The sequence below is a fragment of the Dendropsophus ebraccatus genome, chromosome 4, assembly GCF_027789765.1.
Source record: "Dendropsophus ebraccatus isolate aDenEbr1 chromosome 4, aDenEbr1.pat, whole genome shotgun sequence".
NCBI lineage: Eukaryota > Metazoa > Chordata > Amphibia > Anura > Hylidae > Dendropsophus > Dendropsophus ebraccatus.
In genome coordinates this window covers 11,614,367-11,642,228 of record NC_091457.1, presented here as the reverse complement: position 1 = coordinate 11,642,228, position 27,862 = coordinate 11,614,367, and the positions used below count along the sequence as shown (strand labels likewise).

Genomic DNA, 27,862 nt, shown 5'->3' with positions numbered 1-27,862 from the left:
GTTTTGCATCGGCTAGGAAGGTAATGGATGTCAGGGCATGCTGGGAGTTGTAGTTTTGCAAGGGTTAGTGAAGCAGTCGACGACAGGGCATGCTGGGAGTTGTAGTTTTGAAGGGGCTGGGAAGCTGTGGACGACAGGGAATGCTGGGAGTTGTAGTTTGCAGAAGATGGTTGATAGGGAATGCTACCAGCATACTGGGAAATGTAGAGTTACAATTGTTGGAGAACCTACAGCCATCAGGGCATGCTGGGAGTTGTAGTTTTCCCAACAACTGGTATCACAGCCGATATCATTGTACTGGAATAGGAATACGTTGGGTAGTACATATTTGATATGGTGGTGTCCAGAAGTTAGGACCCCCACAAGGTCCACAGAGACCAAAGGAGGGGGGGGGAGGGGATTTCCTGCCATCATTTATATAAGACGCAATGTATCAATACTCAGAAAGTCCAATAATCTGACACCGAATTAAAGGAATTCTATAGAAATAGCTATCACATTATAATGTGACAGGACAGAGCGATGGGAGGTGACGGGACACCGGATAACAATCCTAATAATAAGGTCCCATCGCCTTTGGGGGGGGGAGGGAGGCGTGAGGTGTCATCTGCCCCCCGGATCGGATACACGACCGGAGGATTTGAGCTTTTAGTACTGATCGGCTTCGGAGGAAACAAGGCAAATATTTCATTGATAAATCAGGAACTTATTTTGCACCTGTGCAAAACTGCAGAAAGCGGCGGCGCGGCCTCATAGGTTGGCGAGCGCCAATCAGCGGAGAGCGTGATGCTTGCTTCTGTTGTCAGGGCAGGATTTTCCTATCTCTCCAGCACCCTCTATTCTGCAGAGAACAGGCTTTTTTTTTTCTTCCCCCCCCCCCCCCTCCTCTGCTGGAAGAGAGACGGCTGCGAAATCCCGGAGACTGGATCAGCGAGGATCAGCCGGGGCCGGGAGAGGAAAATACTGCTGTGCAGCAAATGAGGGATCTGCGGGCGGCTAAAGTAACAGCTAACAAAGACATTAGAAAAAATATATATATACAAACACACCAGCCAGAACATTAAAACCAGTAGTGTGCAGAAATAGATCGGGGCACTTTTACAGCAGTTTGCTTTACAGCTAATGAAACATCAATGACCCCTTGTTTGGATGCCCTTTCCTTGGACACCCAACAAATCTGGAAGTTCTGGAGACTTTCTGACCCCAGGGTCTACACGTCACCATCACCCCTTGTCATGCTGAGCCTTACGCTTGCTGATTTTCAGATTTTGCGGACGCTGTCCGTTCACCATTATATATTACACCACTGTCACCTATTATACTGGTATTGGTTGATTGGGGTCTGAAAGGTGTAGATAAGGAAGGAGCAGAGGAAAAAAGTTAACTTTTTAAGTTAGAAAGCTGCCAACAGCGCCTCCACTGGGGAACTGAGGAACTACACAGCAATCAATGGCTTGTGCTCTACAACCTAGGCCAGGGATAGGGAAGCTTGGCTCTCCAGCTATTGCAAACCTACAACTCCCATCATGCCTGGATATCAAAGCTTTAGGCTGGGTCACTGAGCACATTACATTACTGATCCTGAGTTACATCCTTTATTATACCTCAGAGCTGCACTCACTATTCTGCTGGTGGGGACACTGTGCACATACATTACTGATCCTGCACTGATCCAGAGTTACATCCTGTATTATACCCCAGAGCTGCACTCACTATTCTGCTGGTGGGGTCACTGTGTACATACATTACATTACTGATCCTGAGTTACATCCTATATTATACTCCAGAGCTGCATTCACTATTCTGCTGGTGGGGTCACTGTGTACATACATTACTGATCCTGTATTATACTCCAGAGCTGCACTCACTATTCTGCTGGTGGGGTCACTGTGTACATACATTACTGATCCTGTACTGATCCTGTATTATACTCCAGAGCTGCACTCACTATTCTGCTGGTGGGGTCACTGTGTACATACATTACATTACTGATCCTAAGTTACATCCTATATTATACTCCAGAGCTGCAGTCACTATTCTGCTGGTGGGGTCACTGTGTATATACATTACATTACTGATCCTGAGTTACATCCTGTATTATACCCCAGAGCTGCACTCACTATTCTGCTGGTGGGGTCACTGTGTACATACATTACTGATCCTGAGTTACATCCTGTATTGTACTCCAGAGCTGCGCTCACTATTCTGCTGGTGGGGTCACTGTGTATATACATTACATTACTGATCCTGTACTGATCCTGAGTTACATCCTGTATTATACTCCAGAGCAGCACTCACTATTCTGCTGGTGGGGTCACTGTGTACATACATTACATTACTGATCCTGTACTGATCCTGAGTTACATCCTGTATTATACTCCAGAGCTGCGCTCACTATTCTGCACTCACTTTCCATCACTTTCTCCTAAGTTGCTCTGGAAAAGTACAGAGTCTCTGACCTACGTTCACTTCCAGCTACAGAAAGAGCCTGTGGCCAGTAAATGGGAATAAGTACAGTGTAATCTCCCTCCCGCTCCCCCACCTATTCCCCCCTCGCCGCACGTGTACGAGCCAATGCCGGCATCACATGACCCGGGCCTCTCTAGGGCTCAGTCACATCAAGTCACCGTTTACACATGAGGCCAGCGCTCAGTGAGGAGATTACGTCCGGCTCGCTGCCTCCCCCCTATGTGAATGGCACCCACTCCAATTGATAAAAAAGCAAAATGCAAAAACGATTCATAATTCTGCTTTGCTGAACAGGAATAAGAGGAAAACATCCTGGAAGCGGCGAGATTTCTACATGAGCGGAACACGCGAAGGGACAACGGGGCCGGGCGGGGAGGGGATTACCGGGGGCCACAGGTGCCCCTATACATGGGAGTTATTGGTCCTGTTTATTTCCTAATAGTAATGGGATAGATATATATATATATATATATATATATATATATATATATACACACACACACACATATACACACACACACACATATAGTGAAATATATACTGCACTAAACAGTTAGCAAAACTACAATTCCCATCATGCCCAGACAGCCTTCGGTTGTCTGGGCATGATGGGAGTTGTAGTTTTGCAACAAGCTGGAGAACATACATCAGACCAGCAATAGTGTTTACAGCAGTTTGCTTTACAGCAGTTCTTAAGTGGGACTGGACTTAGGGCCTTATTACATGGGGCGATTATCGTTTGGAAAATCGTTACATCGTTTGGATTTGAACGATAATCGCTTAGTAATCGTTGATCATACACAAATCGTTCGTATGGAATAAAACGTCGTTTGGTCGTTCGCAGTAGCAAAGACAAGACGACCGCAAGAACGATCATAAGTGACGATCATTGTTCCGTGTAACTGGGCGAACGATTTCAGGTCGCTAAAGATCGTTTATCGTTGAAAAATCACTTTGTGTAATAGTACCCTTAGACCAAGGTATCGATGACAACATCCTAGAAACCCTTTAATACTATGAATGGAGATGCTCCGACCGCCATTAACTACACATCACGACTTGTCCCTTTATCACAATCGCTCAGATCCGTTTCTCCTGACTGGTTATTTACTGCCTAATATACACCCCCCACCACCACCACCATCCTTGACAAGGCGCCATCAGATAGGTGACGTGAACAACGTGGATTATGTGGTGGTTTTAATGTTATGGCCGATCAGAGTGCACAATGAAGAGTTTCAATTCTATGCATTGGCCAGCAGATGGTGCTAGAGAGCTCTGTATCCAGAGAGCCGAGTACTAAGTGATATCATCAGTGACTGAAAAGTCTGAGAAATCCACATAGATAGATATAGATAGACAGGAGATAGATATAGACAGGAGATAGATAGATATAGACAGGAGATAGATAGATATAGACAGGAGATAGATAGATATAGACAGGAGATAGATAGATATAGACAGGAGATAGATAGATATAGACAGGAGATAGATAGATATAGACAGGAGATAGATAGATATAGACAGGAGATAGATAGATAGATAGAGATAGATAGATAGATAGATGGATAGATTAGGAGATATGCTACGTTTACACGGAGCGATAATTCGCCCAATTGATCGTTTAACGATTTTAAAGCAACAAAACGATCAGCGTTTAGACGAATGAATCATTAGAAAAATTCGAAATCGTTTATTGCGATCGTTTTTAAGATCGTTTAAGCGCATCTTTTACATAGGGTAAATCGGTGAAAGACTGTTTAAACGAAGCGATCTGCGAATTTTCATCGATATGTTGAAAGATAAAAATTAACGATTTCTTGCTCATTGTTTGATCGTTTCTGTGTTTACACGGTACCATTATCGCTCAAATGTGATCGTTTATGCAAAAAACGATAATCGTTCCGTGTAAACGCAGCAACAGATAGATCTGTACTCAGTACCTGGATTATTGCACCTGTTTCTTGTATAGAAAACACCTGTCCACACACTCCAACCTTTCCACCATGGCCAAGACCAAAGAGCTGTCTAAGGACACCAGGGACAAAATTGTAGACCCGCACAAGGTTGGGATGGGCTACAGGACAATAGGCAAGCAGCAACTGTTGGCGCAATTATTAGAAAATTAAGCGTACACAAGAGGACTGTAAGTCTTCCTCTGTCTAGGGCTCCAGGTAGGATCTCATCTCGAGGGGTAAGAATGCTTCTGAGGAATCAGCCAACTACTACACGGGCGGACCTGGTCAATCACCTGAGGAGAGCTGGGACCACAGTATTACAGATTGCCCCTAGTAACACACTACACCATCATGCAGGGCAGCAAGGTCTCCTGCTCCCACCAGCACATGTCCAGGCCCAATTGAATGAAGAAGGAGGATGAGAACAACCCCAAGAACATCGTCCTAACCGTGAAGCATGAGAGGGGGAAACATCGTACTTTGGAGGGGGGGCTTTTCTGCAAAGGGGCCAGGATGGCTGCACTGTATACAAGGGTGGGTGGATGGAAGCAGGTATCACGAGATTAAAGGGAACCTGTCACCCCCGTGCCGGGGTGACAGGCTCCCGACCCCCCCGCTACAGCCCCCTATACTCACCTGATCCCGCTTCTGGATCCGGTCGGGTCACGGAGATCTCAGCCGCTGCAGCCCTGGACTGGAGCCCTGGAGCACTGGACTCTCCGTCATTCTCTCCGTGACCCGACCGGATCCAGAAGATCTCCGTGACCCGACCGGATCCAGAAGCGGGACCCGGCGGGATCAGGTGAGTATAGGAAGCTGTAGCGGGGGTCGGGAGCCTGTCACCCCGGCACGGGGGGTGACAGGTTCCCTTTAAAGCTGGGTCCACACTACGTTTTACCTATCAGTTTAACATATACATTTTATGTAAAAAACGGACGCAATTGTATGCCAGCCATTTGGATCTGTTTTTCCATTATTAAAAAAAAAAAAAAAAAAAAAAAAAACACGGATTGAAACGGATGTGTTTTTTTTTAACTTACACAAAAATAGTGTTGACTATGTTATTCTGTCTGTTAAAAGTAACAAAAAAAAACGAATACGATGAACGGACAGGAAAACGTATTGTGAACCCAGGCTTAGGCCAACAACCTGCTTCCTTTAGTAAGAGCAAGGAAGATGGGTGGTGGGCGAGACTTCAAGCCTGACAATGACCCAAAACCCACAGCCGGGACAACTAAGGAGGAAACACACAGCCGGGACAACTAAGGAGGAAACCCACCACCGGGACAACTAAGGAGGAGACACAGCCGGGAAAACTAAGGAGGAGACACAGCCGGGACAACTAAGGAGGAAACACACAGCCGGGACAACTAAGGAGGAAACCCACCACCGGGACAACTAAGGAGGAGACACAGCCGGGAAAACTAAGGAGGAGACACAGCCGGGACAACTAAGGAGGAAACACACAGCCGAGACAACTAAGGAGGAGACACACAGCCGGGACAACTAAGGAGGAAAACCCACAGCCGGGACAAGTAAGGAGGAAACACACAGCCGGGACAACTAAGGAGGAGACCCACAGCCGGGACAACTAAGGAGGAAAACCCACAACCGGGACAAGTAAGGAGGAGACACACAGCCGGGACAACTAAGGAGGAGACCCACAGCCGGGACAACTAAGGAGGAAACACACAGCCGGGACAACTAAGGAGGAAACACACAGCCGGGACAACTAAGGAGGAAACACACAGCCGGGACAACTAAGGAGGAAACACACAGCCGGGACAACTAAGGAGGAAACACACAGCCGGGAAAACTAAGGAGGAAACACACAGCCGGGACAACTAAGGAGGAAACACACAGCCGGGACAACTAAGGAGGAAACACACAGCCGGGACAACTAAGGAGGAAACACACAGCCGGGACAACTCAGGAGGAAACACACAGCTGGGACAACTAAGGAGGAAACACACAGCCGGGACAACTAAGGAGGAGACCCACAGCCGGGACAACTAAGGAGGAAACACACAGCCGGGACAACTAAGGAGGAAACCCACAGCCGGGACAACTAAGGAGGAAACACACAGCCGGGACAACTAAGGAGGAAACCCACAGCCGGGACAACTAAGGAGGAGACCCACAGCCGGGACAACTAAGGAGGAAACACACAGCCGGGACAACTAAGGAGGAAAACCCACAGCCGGGACAAGTAAGGAGGAGACACACAGCCGGGACAACTAAGGAGGAGACCCACAGCCGGGACAACTAAGGAGGAAACACACAGCCGGGACAACTAAGGAGGAAACACACAGCCGGGACAACTAAGGAGGAAACCCACAGCCGGGACAACTAAGGAGGAAACCCACAGCTGGGACAACTAAGGAGGAGACCCACAGCCGGGACAACTAAGGAGGAAACACACAGCCGGGACACCTAAGGAGGAAACACACAGCCGGGACACCTAAGGAAGAAACACACAGCCGGGACAACTAAGGAGGAAACCTAGAGCCGGGACATCTAAGGAGGAAACACACAGCCGGGACATCTAAGGAGCAGCTTGGTAATAGAAAATCTTTGGAGGCTGAAAATCTGTTGTCCATCAGCAACAACCCAGAAAGCTGTGGAGAAGATGTGTATGGAGGAGGGGGACACAATCCCTGCTGCAGGGTCTGCAAACCTGGTCAGGACCTCCAGGAAATGTCCGACCTCTGTAACTGCAAACAAAGGTTTCTGCGCAAAATAGAAACTTCTCTTCTCCTATTATATCCAATCCTTATTTCACGTAATAAAATGCAGAATAATTATCTACAAAATCGGCAGCAAATCAAATCCTTTACTACCCTGCTGTATATAGGTGTATTTTAGCTCTACCAATCCTGTACGTAGCAGTAAGGGGACGGGCAGCAGGACTCTAAGGCCACGGCTCCATTCATTCTCAATGGACGTCCATACATAGAGGCATCTGTACATGTGAGCGGAGTAGGTGGGTTCATGTATTATTGGGTTATACAGCTACAGCACTTGCCACACACTGTGCATAGTACAAGCAAATACAAGGAGACCTGTAATATACTATACACAGAGAGGCCCCTTACAGCTGCCCATAGAAGTATATAGAGACGGTAGAGGGGAAGGGAGATAGACACAAAGTGAAAGAGACAAGAGGCACAAAGAAGCTGCCGAAAGCTCCGGTATATGGGTTATATATCACCCCTGGGCCAGACTCACAGCTTACATCACTCTATAATGTCCTCAGTGCTGCTGCTGCTTATGTGTGTGTGTGTTATAGACATATAGGGGAGCAGGATCTCCTCTTATGTGTGTGCTATAGATATAGGGGCAGGATCTCCTCTTCTGTGTGTGCTATAGAGATATAGGGGAGCAGGATCCCCTCTTCTGTGTGTGCTATAGAGATATAGGGGAGCAGGATCCCCTCTTCTGTGTGTGCTATAGAGATATAGGGGAGCAGGATCTCCTCTTCTGTGTGTGCTATAGAGATATAGGGGAGCAGGATCTCCTCTTCTGTGTGTGCTATAGAGATACAGGGGAGCTGGATCTCCTCTTCTGTGTGTGCTATAGAGATATAGTGGAGCAGGATCTCCTCTTCTGTGTGTGCTATAGAGATATAGGGGAGCAGGATCTCCTCTTCTGTGTGTGCTACAGATATAGAGAAGGGAAAAACTGGTGGAAAATTTTATATACACGTTACATAAGGCCAGAAATTGTGCTGCAGCCTCCCTTGATGTCTGTATAATACTTATTACTATTAGAATAGACATTACACTGGGGGAAGCTGTCTGTGTCACCAGTGCTGCAGCCTCCCCTGATGTCTATATAACAAATATTACCATTAGAATAGACATTACACTTGGGTGGGTGGGCTGTCTGTGTCACTAGTTCCTGACACAGCCATAGGTAGCAGCAGACAGGTCGTGTAAACCATTACTGGAGCCACTCAATGGGAAAATGTAAGAAATGTAAAAAAAACAATACTAATATATTATATATATATATATATATATATATATATATATATATATATATATATATATATATATTCACCAGAATCCCCCTTCAGATGACCAGGAGCAGCTGTAGGTCCCTACATAGTGGATGGACTGGCAGGGAAAACCAGTGATGAGGTTGTAGCTGTGAATCAGGATTGGTTGGGATAACGTGCTGCTCCATTCATTTCCTATGGGAGGTGCTGGCTGGACAGCACTGTGCTCAGCTATCTCTCTAGGCTATCCTGCAGAGAATGAAGGAATGTTCTCTACTGGAGGGAGTCTCCTAGTCAGTTCAAGATATAAGTAAGATATCCTGAGGATAGTTCATATATTGTGCTCAATGGACAACCCCTCTAAACTGGTATCTGTAGATGGGAACCCCAATGTTTGACATCACTCTGGGTGTTGTTCACAATACGGCCATTAGGTGTCAGGGTTGAGCCTGCACGTCGGGTTATTGACTTCACACTGGAACAAGCACTGAGGGTTGTGTCAGCAGCTACAGTATATACAGGTCCTTCAGTCCTCACAGTATACAGTAATGAGGGGGTTATACTGCAGTTTAGGGGTCCTCCTTTTCCATGGATCTCCCTTATACTCAGGCAGGGGTCCCCTCTCCTTTGTTGCATCCTGTTACATTGTATATCTATCTGCAGTACAATCCTCTCAGAACCTTCCCAGAACTGTGGTGCTGTTACAATGTATCAGTGTGGACCTCTATGTTACCTCTATAGCCGGAAGACCCCATAGAGAGTAGCAGCCCCCAGTAACCAGCAATATGTAACGGGGGTCACAGGGGACCGTCCTAGCCACACCTACTGCAAGGCCACAGATACATTATATAACAATCCAGGGACATATGCTTATAGGGATCACTGTATAATACCATAGGGATCACTATATAATACTGGATATAATACCATAGGGATCACTATATAATACTGTATAATACCATAGGGATCACTATATAATACTGGATATAATACCATAGGGATCACTATATCATACTGGATATAATACCATAGTGATCACTATATCATACTGGATATAATACCATAGGGATCACTATATCATACTGGATATAATACCATAGGGATCACCATATAATACTGGATATAATACCATAGGGATCACTATATCATACTGTATAATACTATAGGGATCACTATATCATACTGTATAATACTATAGGGATCACTATATAATACTATATAATACCATAGGGATCACTGTATAATACTGTATATAATATCATAGGGATGACTATATAATACTGGATATAATACCATAGGGATCACTATATCATACTGGATATAATACCATAGGGATCACTATATCATACTGGATATAATACCATAGGGATCACCATATAATACTGGATATAATACCATAGGGATCACTATATCATACTGTATAATACTATAGGGATCACTATATCATACTGTATAATACTATAGGGATCACTATATAATACTATATAATACCATAGGGATCACTGTATAATACTGTATATAATATCATAGGGATGACTATATAATACTGGATATAATACCATAGGGATACCATAGGGATCACCATATAATACTGTATAATACCATAGGGATCACTATATAATACTGGATATAATACCATAGGGATCACTATATAATACTGGATATAATACCATAGGGATCACTATATAATCCTGGATATAATACCATAGGGATCACTATATAATCCTGGATATAATACCATAGGGATCACTATATAATACAGTATAATACCATAGGGATCACTATATAATACAATATAATACCATAGGGATCACTATATAACACCTCCTGATCCACATGACAGTTATAGGTATATTCCAAGTGTTACTTATGTAAAGATATTCACAATGTGATATTGTGCTATATACTGTATATACTTTATGTGACTCCCCCCCCCAGTCCTCAGCCTCTTCTCTCTTTCTCCCTCCAGCTCCTGTCTTCCATGTCCTAGTCTCTCCTTCCCCAGTCTTCCTCCTCTTTCTAGTCCTCCAGTCTCCCACTGCTTACCTCAGCCTCACTCTAGTCCTCAACCTCCCTTTCTCTCTTCAGTCTCAGCTTCTACAGTCTCCCATCCTTAGCCTCTCTCTCCAGACCTCCATCCTACCTCTGCCTTTTCTGTCCCTCCCTACAGTCTCCCTCTCTCTTTCTCCAGTCCTCCAACCTCTCCCCCAGCTTCCCTCTCTCTCTCTCTGTACTGTCCTTCAGCCTCACTCTCTATCCAGCCCCTCTCCCTCTTGTCCTCCAGCCTCCCTCTCTCTGTCCCATCCTCCAGCTTCTCCCTCTCCAGTCCCCCCCCCCCCTTCTCTCTCTGGAGTTTCTCCCTCTCCTGTCCTCCAGCTTCCCTGTATGTACTGTCCTCCAGCCTCCCTCTCTCTCTCTCTCTCTCTCTGTCCTATCCTCCAGTCTCCCTCTCTCTCTGTCCTATCCTCCAGCCTCTCCGTCTCCAGCCCTCCCTTCTCTCCTCTAGCCTCCCTCTCTGCCCTATCCTCCAGCTTCCCTCTCTGCCCTATCCTCCAGCTTCCCTCTCTGCCCTATCCTTCAGCCTCTTCCTCTCCAGTCCTTCTTCTCTTTCTACAGCTTCTCTCTTCAGTCATCCAGCCTCCCTCTCCCCAAGCCTCCCTCTCTTTCAAGCCTCCCTCTCCCCCTCTCTCTCTCTAGCCTCCCTCCCCCTCCCTCTCTCTAGCCTCCCTCCCTCTCTCTAGCCTCCCTCCCCCTCCCTCTCTCTAGCCTCCCTCCCCCTTCCTCTCTCTCCAGCCTCCCTCTCTCTGTCCAGTCCTCCAGCCTCCCTCCCTCTCTCTCAAGCCTCCCTCCCTCTCTCTCAAGCCTCCCTCCCTCTCTCTCAAGCCTCCCTCTCCCTGTCCAGTCCTACAGCCTCCCTCTCTCTCTCTCCAGCCTCCCCCTCCAGCCTCCCTCTCTCTGTCCAGTCCTCCAGCCTCCCTCTCTCTCTCCAGCCTCCCTCTCCCCCCTCTCTCTAGCCTCCCTCCCTCTCTCTAGCCTCCCTCCCTCTCTCCAGCCTCCCTCCCTCTCTCTACAGCCTCCCTCCCTCTCTCTACAGCCTCCCTCCCTCTGTCCAGTCCTCCAGCCTCCCTCTCTCTAGCCTCCCTCCCCCTCCCTCTCTCCAGCCTCCCTCTCTCTGTCCAGTCCTCCAGCCTCCCTCCCTCTCCCCAGCCTTCCTCCCCCCTAAGCCTCCCTCTTTCTCAAGCCTCCCTCTCCCCCTCTCTCCAGCCTCCCTCTCTCTAAAGCCTCACCCTCTCTGTCCAGTCCTCCAGCCTCCCTTTCCCCCTCTCTCTCTAGCCTCCCTCCCTCTCTTTCTCCAGCCTCCCTCCCTCTCTCTCTCCAGTCTCTCTAGCCCCCCTCCCTCTCTCTCTAGCCTCCCTCTCCCTGTCCAGTCCTTCAGCCTCACTCTCTCTCTCCAGCCTCCCTCTCTCTGTCCATTCCTCCAGCCTCCCTCTCTCTCTCTCCAGCCTCTCTCTCTCTCTAGCCTCCCTCTCCCCCTCTCTCCAGCCTCCCTCTCTCTGTCCAGTCCTCCAGCCTCCCTCTCTCTCTAGCCTCCCCCCCTCCCGCCTCCCTCTCCCCCTCTCTCCAGCCTCACCCTCTGTCCAGTCCTCCAGCCTCCCTCTCTCTCTCCAGCCTCCCTCTCCCCCTCTCTCTCTCTAGCCTCCCTCCCTCTCTCTAAAGCCTCCCTCTCTCCCTCCAGCCTCCCCCTCTCTGTCCAGTCCTACAGCCTCCCTCTCTCCAGCCTCCCTCTCTCTCCAGTCCTCCCTCTCTCTCTCTCTCCAGTCTCTCTCTCTAGCCTCCCTCCCTCTCTCTCCAGCCTCCCTCTCTAGCCTCCCCCTCTCTCCAGCCTCCCTCTCTCCAGCCTCCCCGTCTCTCTCCAGCCTCCCTCTCCCCCTCTCTCTCCAGCCTCCCTATCCCCCCTCTCTCTCCAGCCTCCCTCTCTCCAGCCTCCCTCCCTCCCTCTCTCTCCAGCCTCTCTCTCTCCAGCCTCCCTCCCTCCAGCCTCCCCCTCTCTCTCCATTCTCTCTCTCTCTAGCCTCCCTCTCCCCCTCTCTCTGTCCAGTCCTCCAGCCTCCCCCTCTCTCTCTCTCCAGCCTCCCCCTCTCTCTCTCTCCAGCCTCCCCCTCTCTCTCTAGCCTCCCTCTCTCCAGCCTCCCCCTCTCTCTCCATTCTCTCTCTCTCTCTCCAGCCTCTCTCTCCCCCTCTCTCTGTCCAGTCCTCCAGCCTCCCCCTCTCTCTTCCTCTGTCCCCCCCGGTTCTCCCGGTGTGTGGTCTCCGCAGTGATTGACAGTAGACGATGAAGCGGCTCTGGCTCCCGGGCCTCACTCACCTGCCCATTTCCCGATCCTCGGGCCCACCTGCGCTCCACTCCCCAGCACCCAGACCCGAGCGGCACTCAGCAAGCGCCATGCGGCCCTCACCCCCCACCAGGAGGCCGCTAGCACACCTAGATACCAGAACAGGCCGGCCAGCGGCGCCTCTGAGGCCATGTCCCGGCACTGCGCGTTACTGGCTACACAGACCCGGAAGAGCCGCGACAGCACGCAGTGTGTAAAAGAACAAGGCTCCTGTCAGCCTGAAGCCACGCCCCTCCGCCTACAACTCGCCAGCCCATAGGCCAGTTCTAACGACAGTTACCTTAGTCCCGCCCGAGTCACGAATTACATCGTCCTCATTGGGCAGCAAATGACTGATTTCTATTGGCTTATTCGCCAATCAATCAACAAGTCCCGCCTTTTATGGGACTCCTGTCGTCTGATTGGACGATTGTTGTCATGGGGATCCCGACTTCTTTATCTCCGTCACTCTCTCAACCGTTCTGTTCTTTCATGGGATTCCTATTGGCCGATAAGGTCCCGTCGCCTAGCAACCCAGCCTCTTCCACCCCCGCACTCAGGCGACTTCATTCACAAAAGAGCTGAGAGGAGCAGGTAGCTGATTGGCTGGAAGGGTCTTGTTACCATGAATGGACTGCGCGCTGATTGGTGGAGCGGATGGCACCAGACTGTCTGAGCTGTCGGTGCGAACAAAGGGGACGCAGCGCTCCGCAGTCAGTGAGGCCGAAGGAGTCACGTGATGCTTCTAGGGAGAAAGTGTTCCATGTTAGAATTTCTGTGACACGCTCAAGGTCACGTGACTCTATCCACTATGACCTGTCACAGTGACCTGAACCACTCGGGGGCCATTGAAGTGAATGGGGCCCCGGGTTTCATGTCATTTTGACACATATCTGTGAGAACCTGTGGCCCTCCAGCGGTTGGCTCTCCAGGCATCATGGGAATTGTAGTTTTGCAACAAAGTTTTATGATTTTTTTTTCTTTCAAGCAACAGATAAGAGACCTGAAAGCGACCGGGGAAACTAAAGTGAACTTAAAGGGCAACTCCAGCTAAATATTTTTTTTCTTTTAAATCAAAGTTATATAGATTTTTAAGTTACTTAAATCCACAGTCTTTCAATATTTATCAGCTGCTGTATGTCCTGCAGGAAGTGGTGTATTCTTTTCAGTCTGACACGGCACTCTCTGCTGCCACCTCTGTCCATGTCAGGAACTGTCCAGAGCAGCAGCAAATCCCCATAGAATACCTCTCCTGCTATGGACAGAGGTGGCAGCAGAGAGCGCTGTGTCAGACTGGAGAGAATACACCACTTCCTGCAGGACGTACAGCAGCTGGTAAGTATTGGAAGACTGGAGATTTTTGAATAAAAGCAAAATACAGTATTTAGGAGGAGGCTTGTATTAATGCAACCCCTTACTTTCTCCTTGGCACAAGACTGCATTGATGGGGCAGACAGACAGCAGAGGCGGTGACCGGGCTGCAGCTTCACTCTTATCTGTAACTTCCTGTATCAGGAGGAATGAATCCCAACGTAAAGCTTATTCAGAGAAACAGGATTAATACATAAATCACCGGATTAGAAAATCTAAGTAGCCTAAAACATGGCGGCCAATTTGGCACGGACACAAAGACGGCGTTCACGGTGAATGAAAGGAAGTCATGGGAGATTAGAGTTAACTATTAAACCTGAAGCAGCACTCCGCAGTCTTAGGGCTTTGTCTTATACTTTACACTTATTATTATTATTATTATTATTTGATGTGTTGTTTGGGTATATTCTATATACATGTACCTGCTGTATATACTCTGTTCATGTTACTACAGGTGACAAAGCGTTTATATCCTGATAACGGAGAGCACTGGAGTCAGCATGGTGGAGTCGTACTTTGTACCATCACTGGATCTTTGAGACTTTTCTCACTTAACCCCTTAAAAGGGTTATTCAGCGCTACAAAAACATGGCCACTTTCTTTCAGAGACAGCCCCACTCTTGTCTCCAGTTCAGGTGCAGATTGCAATTAAGCTCCATCCACTTCAATGGAACTGAGCAGCAAAACCCTGCCCAAGCTGGAAGAAAGTGGCCATGTTTTTGTAGCACTGGATAACCCCTTTAAAGGGGTTATCCAGCGCTACAAAAACATGGCCACTTTTCCCCCTACTGTTGTCTCCAGTTCAGGTGCGGTTTGCAATTAAGCTCCATTTACTTCAATGGAACTGAGATTCAAAACCCCACCCAAACTGGAGACAACAGTAGGGGGAAAGTGGCCATGTTTTTGTAGCACTGGATAACCCCTTTACGATATTGCCTGTTATAGGCTTCAAGACACTATTTATTTCCCTACTTTTAAAGGGGCACTCCGACATTGGGTAAAAAAATAAACCTGCCGCAGAAGCATTGCTTACCTGTCTGCCCCAGTTCTATAATCACAAATAATGCATTTGTTTTGGGGTCTTTGTGCTGTACTTCCTGGTTGACCATTTGCTCAGTACTACAAGTCCCAGAATGCATTGCTTTCCCTCAGCTCTTCATCAAAGTCCTCCCACCCAGCCCACTCCCCTCCCACAGCACTCCCACCAGTTTCCCGCCCAAAGCTGGAGCAGAACATCTCCTTTTACTGCAGACCTATTGCATCAATAAGGTTGCAGCACCTGCTGTAATTATTCCCTGTCTGCTCTGTCTGTAACATCATTCATCCCAATGTAATATCACCACACTCTCCCTAAATGTTCCAACAAAAAAAAAATAAAATAAAATAAAAAAAAAAAAAAAATATATATGTATATATATATACACAAATATGACAGGGAGATGGGGATGTAGGCTGGAAGGGCTGGTCAGAGATGGTGACATCACTAAGGGGGTGGGGCTAGAGCTCATAGACAAGATATAACCAAGCCTTCTATGACATCAGAGGATGATGCGTTGTCTCGGGAGAGAGCGAGGAGCCAGGAAGTTCTTTTTCATTTCCTGTTGGCTTAAGAAAAAAGTGCACCGCTATAGTTATACCCCTGATCCAGCTGTGATTGTTGGCTGTGCACCCACTATATAGTTATACTTAGGGGGCACTTGTAAAGTGTGGAAGACAATTGTCTGGAAATCAAACTCAGGAAAAGAAGACGAGCCTCATTAGGGAAGATATCCCCTGTGTCACTGGATGTAACTGCATTGTAATCACCTGCAGAGCCTGTGTATCAAACAGTATAGACAAAAAGGAAAGAAAAGAAGACGAGCCTCATTAGGGAAGATATCCCCTGTGTCACTGGATGTAACTGCATTGTAATCACCTGCAGAGGCTGTGTATCAAACAGTATAGAAAAAAAGAAAAGAAGACGAGCCTCATTAGGGAAGATGTCCCCTGTGTCACTGGATGTAACTGTATTGTAATCACCTGCAGAGCTTGTGTATCAAACAGTATAGTGAATAGTGGTTTTGCTTCTTTCGGCCCCTTGGTGCCCAGACAAACAATAACGGGCAGCAGCCAGTTAAGCTAAGGTCGTTTTTTTCTGTAACCCACTCAGAAGTACTTTGGGTCATGTGACAGACAAGCTCCGCCCAAAATAAGTAAAAAAAAAAATGAAAATAACGTACCATGTACCATAGCTTTTTACAATTTGGTATGTAGATGCTTTTTGGCCTGGCCTGGCCATCAGTGTTTACCACCTGTGAAGCGATGGATACAAGTTGGAATTTCTTACTTTCTTCTGGATCAACAGGAAACAACACCAGGAATTGTCTTTTATTTTTTTTTAAATAAAATTTTATTGGAATTTAATGCATCAGAATAACAGGTCATAACGGTAAACAGAGAAGCTGGAGCAAAACATTTTAAAATATCAAAGCCCGACCCCAGAGCCGGTAAGAAAATACAAATACCGCCTAGAGCTCCAGTCTGATGGGCGGATAAGTCCTTGGTCTATAGAAGTAGATAGGGAGCTCCTCTCTCAGAAGTTTTAGACTGATTGGTGAAAATTCTTATTTCCTGGTCCACTCTGTCTCGGCTTCTCTGTCCCCCCCCCCCTCCCTTCTGAGACCAAAGTCACATGATCTCTGTCTCTTTGTTCCCTAACAAGCTGTAATACCTCAGCAACCCCGCCCACCACAGACATCACACCAGTCAGTGACCAACTGGCCAAGATGCGGGGAAACAACAGAACAGTGACAGCCTCCTGAGCAGTATAGAGAAAAGGCAACACAGTTATTTCATCTCTCTTTCTCTACAAAAGCTAGAAAGACAGGAGATGGCTCAAAATACTCAAGAGGACCAGCTAGGTTTGGGAGCATTTCATTTCTTAGCTCTTAGGTGGAATACCTCTTTAAGCACCCCCTATAGTTATACCACTGATCCAGGTATGATTATTGGCTCTGCACCCCTATAGTTATACCCCTGATCCAGGTATGATTATTGGCTCTGCACCCCTATAGTTATACCCCTGATCCAGGTATGATTATTGGCTCTGCACCCCCTATAGTTATACCCCTGATCCAGGTATGATTATTGGCTCTGCACCCCCTATAGTTATACCCCTGATCCAGGTATGATTATTGGCTCTGCACCCCCTATAGTTATAGCCCTGATCCAGGTGTGATTATTGGCTCTGCACCCCCTATAGTTATACCCCTGATCCAGGTATGATTATTGGCTCTGCACCCCCTATAGTTATACCCCTGATCCAGGTATGATTATTGGCTCTGCACCCCCTATAGTTATAGCCCTGATCCAGGTGTGATTATTGGCTCTGCACCCCTATAGTTATACCCCTGTTCCAGGTGTGATTATTGGCTCTGCACCCCCTATAGTTATACCCCTGATCCAGGTATGATTATTGGCTCTGCACCCCTATAGTTATACCCCTGATCCAGGTATGATTATTGGCTCTGCACCCCTATAGTTATACCCCTGATCCAGGTATGATTATTAGCTCTGCACCCCCTATAGTTATACCCCTGATCCAGGTATGATTATTAGCTCTGCACCCCCTATAGTTATACCCCTGATCCAGGTATGATTATTGGCTCTGCACCCCTTATAGTTATACCCCTGATCCAGGTATGATTATTGGCTCTGCACCTCTATAGTTATACCCCTGATCCAGGTATGATTATTGGTTCTGCACCCCCTATAGTTATACCCCTGATCCAGGTGTGATTATTGGCTCTGCACCCCCTATAGTTATACCCCTGTTCCAGGTATGATTATTGGCTCTGCACCCCTATAGTTATACCCCTGATCCAGGTATGATTATTGGCTCTGCACCCCCTATAGTTATACCACTGATCCAGGTATGATTATTAGCTCTGCACCCCCTATAGTTATACCCCTGATCCAGGTATGATTATTGGCTCTGCACCCCCTATAGTTATACCCCTGATCCAGGTATGATTATTGGCTCTGCACCCCCTATAGTTATAGCCCTGATCCAGGTGTGATTATTGGCTCTGCACCCCCTATAGTTATAGCCCTGATCCAGGTGTGATTATTGGCTCTGCACCCCCTATAGTTATACCCCTGTTCCAGGTGTGATTATTGGCTCTGCACCCCCTATAGTTATACCCCTGATCCAGGTATGATTATTGGCTCTGCACCCCTATAGTTATACCCCTGATCCAGGTATGATTATTGGCTCTGCACCCCTATAGTTATACCCCTGATCCAGGTATGATTATTAGCTCTGCACCCCCTATAGTTATACCCCTGATCCAGGTATGATTATTGGCTCTGCACCCCTTATAGTTATACCCCTGATCCAGGTATGATTATTGGCTCTGCACCTCTATAGTTATACCCCTGATCCAGGTATGATTATTGGCTCTGCACCCCCTATAGTTATACCCCTGATCCAGGTATGATTATTAGCTCTGCGCCCCCTATAGTTATACCCCTGATCCAGGTATGATTATTGGCTCTGCACCCCTATAGTTATACCCCTGATCCAGGTATGATTATTGGCTCTGCACCCCTATAGTTATACCCCTGATCCAGGTAAGATTATTGGCTCTGCACCCCTATAGTTATACCCCTGATCCAGGTATGATTATTGGCTCTGCACCCCTATAGTTATACCCCTGATCCAGGTACGATTATTGGCTCTGCACCCCTTATAGTTATACCCCTGATCCAGGTGTGATTATTGGCTCTGCACCCCCTATAGTTATACCCCTGTTCCAGGTGTGATTATTGGCTCTGCACCCCCTATAGTTATACCCCTGATCCAGGTATGATTATTGGCTCTGCACCCCTATAGTTATACCCCTGATCCAGGTATGATTATTGGCTCTGCACCCCTATAGTTATACCCCTGATCCAGGTATGATTATTAGCTCTGCACCCCCTATAGTTATACCCCTGATCCAGGTATGATTATTGGCTCTGCACCCCTTATAGTTATACCCCTGATCCAGGTATGATTATTGGCTCTGCACCTCTATAGTTATACCCCTGATCCAGGTATGATTATTGGCTCTGCACCCCCTATAGTTATACCCCTGATCCAGGTATGATTATTGGCTCTGCGCCCCCTATAGTTATACCCCTGATCCAGGTATGATTATTGGCTCTGCACCCCTATAGTTATACCCCTGATCCAGGTATGATTATTGGCTCTGCACCCCTATAGTTATACCCCTGATCCAGGTAAGATTATTGGCTCTGCACCCCTATAGTTATACCCCTGATCCAGGTATGATTATTGGCTCTGCACCCCTATAGTTATACCCCTGATCCAGGTACGATTATTGGCTCTGCACCCCTTATAGTTATACCCCTGATCCAGGTATGATTATTGGCTCTGCACCCCTATAGTTATACCCCTGATCCAGGTAAGATTATTGGCTCTGCACCCCTATAGTTATACCCCTGATCCAGGTATGATTATTGGCTCTGCACCCCCTATAGTTATACCCCTGATCCAGGTACGATTATTGGCTCTGCACCCCTTATAGTTATACCCCTGATCCAGGTATGATTATTGGCTCTGCACCCCTATAGTTATACCCCTGATCCAGGTATGATTATTGGCTCTGCACCCCTATAGTTATACCCCTGATCCAGGTATGATTATTAGCTCTGCACCCCCTATAGTTATACCCCTGATCCAGGTATGATTATTGGCTCTGCACCCCTTATAGTTATACCCCTGATCCAGGTATGATTATTGGCTCTGCACCCCTATAGTTATACCCCTGATCCAGGTATGATTATTGGCTCTGCACCCCCTATAGTTATACCCCTGATCCAGGTATGATTATTGGCTCTGCGCCCCCTATAGTTATACCCCTGATCCAGGTATGATTATTGGCTCTGCACCCCTATAGTTATACCCCTGATCCAGGTATGATTATTGGCTCTGCACCCCTATAGTTATACCCCTGATCCAGGTATGATTATTGGCTCTGCACCCCTATAGTTATACCCCTGATCCAGGTAAGATTATTGGCTCTGCACCCCTATAGTTATACCCCTGATCCAGGTATGATTATTGGCTCTGCACCCCTATAGTTATACCCCTGATCCAGGTACGATTATTGGCTCTGCACCCCTTATAGTTATACCCCTGATCCAGGTATGATTATTGGCTCTGCACCCCTATAGTTATACCCCTGATCCAGGTACGATTATTGGCTCTGCACCCCCTATAGTTATACCCCTGATCCAGGTATGATTATTAGCTCTGCACCCCTATAGTTATACCCCTGATCCAGGTATGATTATTGGCTCTGCACCCCGTATAGTTATACCCCTGATCCAGGTATGATTATTAGCTCTGCACCCCTATAGTTATACCCCTGATCCAGGTATGATTATTGGCTCTGCACCCCCTATAGTTATACCCCTGATCCAGGTATGATTAAGTCTACTTACGATTGTAAGATGTACACCCCTATAACTACACTCCTGGCCAAGATATAATTGCCAGTTTTGCACCTTCTATGTTATCACACCTATTCCCAGTCAGCACCCTATGTACTTCTTGGCCAGACATGATTGCCAGCTCTTTACCCCCTTTAGCCACCTCTGAGCCCAAATATAACTGCACCCCATATAGCTGCATCCCTGAGCACAGGTATAACTGCATGTCTATGGGCTCAGGTATAACTCCAACATTAGCACCTTCCAGAATTACCACATGTTCCCTTATTCGCCATTTCCTCTCCTTTCAGAAGTAGAAGAGTGTTCCCAATGTGTGGCTCTCATATATCATGCAGCACTTACATCCATATTACACCCATATATGATGAAATCCCTTCGCACTTGTTATAACATTGCACATCTGCACTTTGCTCCTTGCAGCGTTGCTGGTCTCCGGTCACAGGGCGGCTCTATGATCCCTGCTCTATGATCCCTGACACCTTTACTGCTCTCAGCTTCTGTATTTTGCATAGTAACAGCTCCTATAGTGGCTGCACAGCTGGGGGTCCACATGACTTACCTGGAGTTCCTTCTCTGCTTTTTAGCACTTCTTTACCAGGACACAGCTATGATCTGTGACTCCAGGTGAGCTGCATTACCTTTTGGAGTCTGAGTTAGTATAACATCCACCTCCTGTCCTATGGGGCAATGGTCAAGTCCCGTAAAGTGTGAATGGAGTCTGCCCCGCAACAATCCTCTAGTTATGGACAGGGGATAACATTCTAAAGTGAGTTTACCCCTTTAGGCTATGTTCACACTACGTAAAAAAAACGTGACTGTATTTTATAACAACGGCCGTGTTTGCGCAAATTGTTATGAAATACGGCCGTGTTTTTTACATAGTGTGAACCCGGCCTTAGGCTGGTTTCACACTACGTATATTTCAGTCAGTATTGTGGTCCTCATATTGCAACCAAAACCAGGAGTGGATTAAAAACACAGAAAGGCTCTGTTCACACAATGATGAAATTGAGTGGACGGCCGCCATTTAATGGCAAATATTTGCTGTTATTTTAAAACAACGGCTGTTATATTGAAATAATGGCCGTTATTTACTGTTATATGGCGGCCATCCACTCAATTTCAACATTGTGTGAACTGAGCCTTTCTGTGTTTTTAATCCACTCCTGGTTTTGGTTGCAATATGAGGACCACAATACTGACTGAAATATACGTAGTGTGAACCCAGCCTTAAAGTGTACATGCACTTTCAAGTAACTTTCAGAATAAGCTGTCAGGTGTACACGGTGGGCAGAACACAGAAGAGGGGATCCTGCTCCCCTATATCTCTATAGCACACACAGAAGAGGGGATCCTGCTCCCCTATATCTCTATAGCACACACAGAAGAGGAGATCCTGCTCCCCTATATCTCTATAGCACACACAGAAAAGGGGATCCTGCTCCCCTATATCTCTATAGCACACACAGAAGAGGGGATCCTGCTCCCCTATATCTCTATAGCACACACAGAAGAGGGGATCCTGCTCCCCTATATCTCTATAGCACACACAGAAGAGGAGATCCTGTTCCCCTATATTTCTATAGCACAGACAGAAGAGGAGATCCTGTTCCCCTATATCTCTATAGCGCACACAGAAGAGGAGATCCTGCTCCCCTATATCTCTATAGCACACACAGAAGAGGGGATCCTGCTCCCCTATATCTCTATAGCACACACAGAAGAGGAGATCCTGTTCCTCTATATCTCTATAGCACACACAGAAGAGGAGATCCTGCTCCCCTATATCTCTATAGTGCACACAGAAGAGGAGATCCTGCTCCCCTATATCTCTATAGCACATACACAGAAGAGGAGATCCTGCACCCCTATATCTCTATAGCACACACAGAAGAGGAGATCCTGCTCCCCTATATCTCTATAGCACACACAGAAGAGGAGATCCTGCTCCCCTATATCTCTATATCACACACAGAAGAGGAGATCCTGCTCCCCTATATCTCTATAGCACACACAGAAGAGGAGATCCTGCTCCCCTATATCTCTATAGCACACACAGAAGAGGAGATCCTGCTCCCCTATATCTCTATAGTACACACAGAAGAGGAGATCCTGCTCCCTTATATCTCTATAGCACGCACAGAAGAGGAGATCCTGCTCCCATATCTCTCTATAACACACACAGAAGAAGAGATCCTGCTCCCCTATATTTCTATAGCACAGACAGAAGAGGAGATCCTGCTCCCTACATCTCTATAGCACACACAAAAGAGGGGATCCTGCTCCCCTATATCTCTATAGCACACACAGAAGAGGAGATCTTGCTCCCCTATATTTCTATAGCACACACAGAAGAGGAGATCCTGCTCCCCTATATCTCTATAGCACACACAGAAGAGGAGATCCTGCTCCCCTATATCTCTATAGCACACACAGAAGAGGAGATCCTGCTCCCCTATATCTCTATAGCACACACAGAAGAGGAGATCCTGCTCCCCTATATCTCTATATCACACACAGAAGAGGAGATCCTGCTCCCCTATATCTCTATAGTACACACAGAAGAGGAGATCCTGCTCCCCTATATCTCTATAGCACACACAGAAGAGGATATCCTGCTCCCCTATATCTCTATAGCACACACAGAAGAGGAGATCCTGCTCCCCTATATCTCTATAGCACACACAGAAGAGGAGATCCTGCTCCCTTATATCTCTATAGCACACACAGAAGAGGGGATCCTGCTTCCTTATATCTCTATAGCACGCACAGAAGAGGAGATCCTGCTCCCATATATCTCTATGACACACACAGAAGAGGAGATCCTGCTCCCCTATATTTCTATAGCACACACAGAAGAGGAGATCCTGCTCCCTATATCTCTATAGCACATACAGAAGAGAAGATCCTGCCCCCTATATCTCTATAGCACACACAGAAGAGGAGATCCTGCTCCCCTATATCTCTATAGCACACACAGAAGAGGAAATCCTGCTCCCCTATATCTCTATAGCACACACAGAAGAGGAGATCCTGCTCCCCTATATCTCTATAGCACACACAGAAGAGGAGATCCTGCACCTCCATATAACACACAGAAGAGGAGATCATGCCCCTCAATATAACACACAGAAGAGCAAATCCAGCTCCTCTATATCTCTATAGCACACACAGAAGAGGAGATCCTGCTCCCCTATATCTCTATAGCACACACAGAAGAGGAGATCCTGCTCCCCTATATCTCTATAGCACACACAGAAGAGGGGATCCTGCTCCCCTATATTTCTATAGCACACACAGAAGAGGAGATCCTGTTCCCCTATATCTCTATAGCACACACAGAAGAGGAGATCCTGCTCCCTTATATATCTATAGCACGCACAGAAGAGGAGATCCTGCTCCCCTATATCTCTATAGCACACACAGAAGAGGAGATCCTGCTCCCTATATCTCTATTGCACACACAGAAGAGGAGATCTTGCTCCCCTATATCTCTATAGCACACACAGAAGAGGAGATCCTGCTCCCTATATCTCTATAGCACACACAGAAGAGGGGATCCTGCTCCCCTATATTTCTATAGCACACGCAGAAGAGGAGATCCTGCTCCCCTATATCTCTATAGCACACACAGAAGAGGAGATCCTGCTCCCCTATATCTCTATAGCACACACAGAAGAGGAGATCCTGCTCCCTTATATGTCTATATCACACACAGAAGAGGGGATCCTGCTCCCTTATATCTCTATAGCACATACAGAAGAGGAGATCCTGCTCCCTTATATCTCTATAGCACACACAGAAGAGGGGATCCTGCTCCTTTATATCTCTATAGCACACAGAAGAGGAGATCCTGCTCCCTTATATCTCTATAGCACATACAGAAGAGGAGATCCTGCTCCCTTATATCTCTATAGCACACAGAAGAGGAGATCCTGCTCCCTTATATCTCTATAGCACACAGAAGAGGAGATCCTGCTCAGTGACCTTATCCATCTAGAGCCAGTCTTCATCAGTTACTGCAGAGTATAGAAGGAGAGGGAAGGAGAGGGATATAGACAGATAGACTGTATGTATTATTGTATTATAAGACAATAAGGTCCCGGAAGCATTAGCCACATTCACAGACGCTGGATGATGGGAGTTTTCCTGTCTTTCCCAGCTCCGATGTCTCCAGTTCTGTATGATATATATATATATATATATATATATATATATATATATATATATATATATATACACACACACTAAACGGGTCAAATAAAATCCTTAAATAAAATCTTTATTCCACACAATGAATATTTTATATATTTTATTCACAGAGCATCAGCAGAGCTTACACATTCTGCCCGGAACTTATTATTCCATATGATTTCTTACATCTCACGAGTTTCAATATGAAACAACACACTGGACCTGGCCACCTGGTAGTATGTGGTGTTATATGGAGGTATACTGGCCACCTGGTAGTATGTGGTGTTATATGGAGGTATACTGGCCACCTGGTAGTATGTGGTGGTATATGGAGGTATACTGGCCATGTGGTGTTATATGGAGGTATACTGGCCACCTGGTAGTATGTGGTGGTATATGGAGGTATACTGGCCATGTGGTGTTATATGGAGGTATACTGGCCATGTGGTGGTATATGGAGGTATACTGGCCATGTGGTGTTATATGGAGGTATACTGGCCATGTGGTGGTATGTGAAGGTATATGGAGGTATACTGGCCATGTGGTGGTATGTGACGGTATATGGAGGTATACTGGCCATGTGGTGGTATGTGATGGTATATGGAGGTATACTGGCCATGTGGTGGTATGTGGTGGTATATGGAGGTATACTGGCCATGTGGTGTTATATGGAGGTATACTGGCCATGTGGTGGTATGTGATGGTATATGGAGGTATACTGGCCACCTGGTAGTATGTGGTGGTATATGGAGGTATACTGGCCATGTGGTGTTATATGAAGGTATACTGGCCATGTGGTGGTATATGGAGGTATACTGGCCATGTGGTGTTATATGGAGGTATACTGGCCATGTGGTGGTATGTGAAGGTATATGGAGGTATACTGGCCATGTGGTGGTATGTGACGGTATATGGAGGTATACTGGCCATGTGGTGGTATGTGATGGTATATGGAGGTATACTGGCCATGTGGTGGTATGTGACGGTATATGGAGGTATACTGGCCATGTGGTGGTATGTGACGGTATATGGAGGTATACTGGCCATGTGATGGTATGTGATGTTATATGGAGGTATACTGGCCATGTGGTGTTATATGGAGGTATACTGGCCATGTGGTGGTATGTGGTGGTATATGGAGGTATACTGGCCATGTGGTGGTATATGGAGGTATACTGGCCATGTGGTGGTATATGATGGTATATGGAGGTATACTGGCCATGTGGTGTTATATGGAGGTATACTGGCCATGTGGTGGTATGTGAAGGTATATGGAGGTATACTGGCCATGTGGTGGTATGTGATGGTATATGGAGGTATACTGGCCATGTGGTGGTATGTGATGGTATATGGAGGTATACTGGCCATGTGGTGGTATGTGACGGTATATGGAGGTATACTGGCCATGTGGTGGTATATGGAGGTATACTGGCCATGTGATGGTATATGGAGGTATACTGGCCATGTGGTGGTATGTGACGTTATATGGAGGTATACTGGCCATGTGGTGGTATGTGATGTTATATAGAGGTATACTGGCCATGTGGTGTTATATGGAGGTATACTGGCCATGTGGTGGTATATGATGGTATATGGAGGTATACTGGCCATGTGGTGTTATATGGAGGTATACTGGCCATGTGGTGGTATATGATGGTATATGGAGGTATACTGGCCATGTGGTGGTATGTGTTGTTATATGGAGGTATACTGGCGATGTGGTATGTGATGTTATATGGAGGTATACTGGCCACCTGGTAGTATGTGGTGTTATATGGAGGTATACTGGCCACCTGGTAGTATGTGGTGTTATATGGAGGTATACTGGCCACCTGGTAGTATGTGGTGGTATATGGAGGTATACTGGCCATGTGGTGTTATATGGAGGTATACTGGCCACCTGGTAGTATGTGGTGGTATATGGAGGTATACTGGCCATGTGGTGTTATATGGAGGTATACTGGCCATGTGGTGGTATATGGAGGTATACTGGCCATGTGGTGTTATATGGAGGTATACTGGCCATGTGGTGGTATGTGAAGGTATATGGAGGTATACTGGCCATGTGGTGGTATGTGACGGTATATGGAGGTATACTGGCCATGTGGTGGTATGTGATGTTATATGGAGGTATACTGGCCATGTGGTGTTATATGGAGGTATACTGGCCATGTGGTGGTATATGATGGTATATGGAGGTATACTGGCCATGTGGTGTTATATGGAGGTATACTGGCCATGTGGTGGTATGTGAAGGTATATGGAGGTATACTGGCCATGTGGTGGTATGTGATGGTATATGGAGGTATACTGGCCATGTGGTGGTATGTGATGGTATATGGAGGTATACTGGCCATGTGGTGGTATGTGACGGTATATGGAGGTATACTGGCCATGTGGTGGTATGTGATGGTATATGGAGGTATACTGGCCATGTGGTGGTTTGTGACGTTATATGGAGGTATACTGGCCATGTGGTGGTATGTGATGTTATATGGAGGTATACTGGCCATGTGGTGTTATATGGAGGTATACTGGCCATGTGGTGGTATATGATGGTATATGGAGGTATACTGGCCATGTGGTGTTATATGGAGGTATACTGGCCATGTGGTGGTATATGATGGTATATGGAGGTATACTGGCCATGTGGTGGTATGTGTTGTTATATGGAGGTATACTGGCGATGTGGTATGTGATGTTATATGGAGGTATACTGGCCATGTGGTGATATGTGGTGTTATATGGAGGTATACTGGCCATGTGGTAAGTGATGTTATATGGAGGTATACTGGCGTTGCGGTATGTGATGTTATATGGAGGTATTCTGGCGTTGTGGTGGTATGTGGTGGTATATAGAGGTATACTGGCCCGGTGGTGGTATGTGGTGTTATATGGAGGTATACTGGCCATGTGGTGGATTGTGAAGGTATATGGAGGTATACTGGCCATGTGGTGGTATGTGACGTTATATGGAGGTATACTGGCCATTTGGTGTT

The 27,862-nt window shown here is 46.7% G+C and overlaps 1 protein-coding gene across 1 annotated transcript in view; it reads right to left on the bottom strand.

The window, feature by feature from the left end:
• HSD17B12 (hydroxysteroid 17-beta dehydrogenase 12) overlaps positions 1-13,042 on the bottom strand; it is a 55,341-nt gene extending 42,299 nt beyond the window's left edge. The window contains exon 1 of the mRNA XM_069965144.1: positions 12,794-13,042. Within this exon, the coding sequence (XP_069821245.1) occupies positions 12,794-12,953 (160 nt within the window). The 5' untranslated portion in view covers positions 12,954-13,042. The remainder of the gene's footprint in view (positions 1-12,793) is intronic.
• Positions 13,043-27,862: the final 14,820 nt, after the last annotated feature.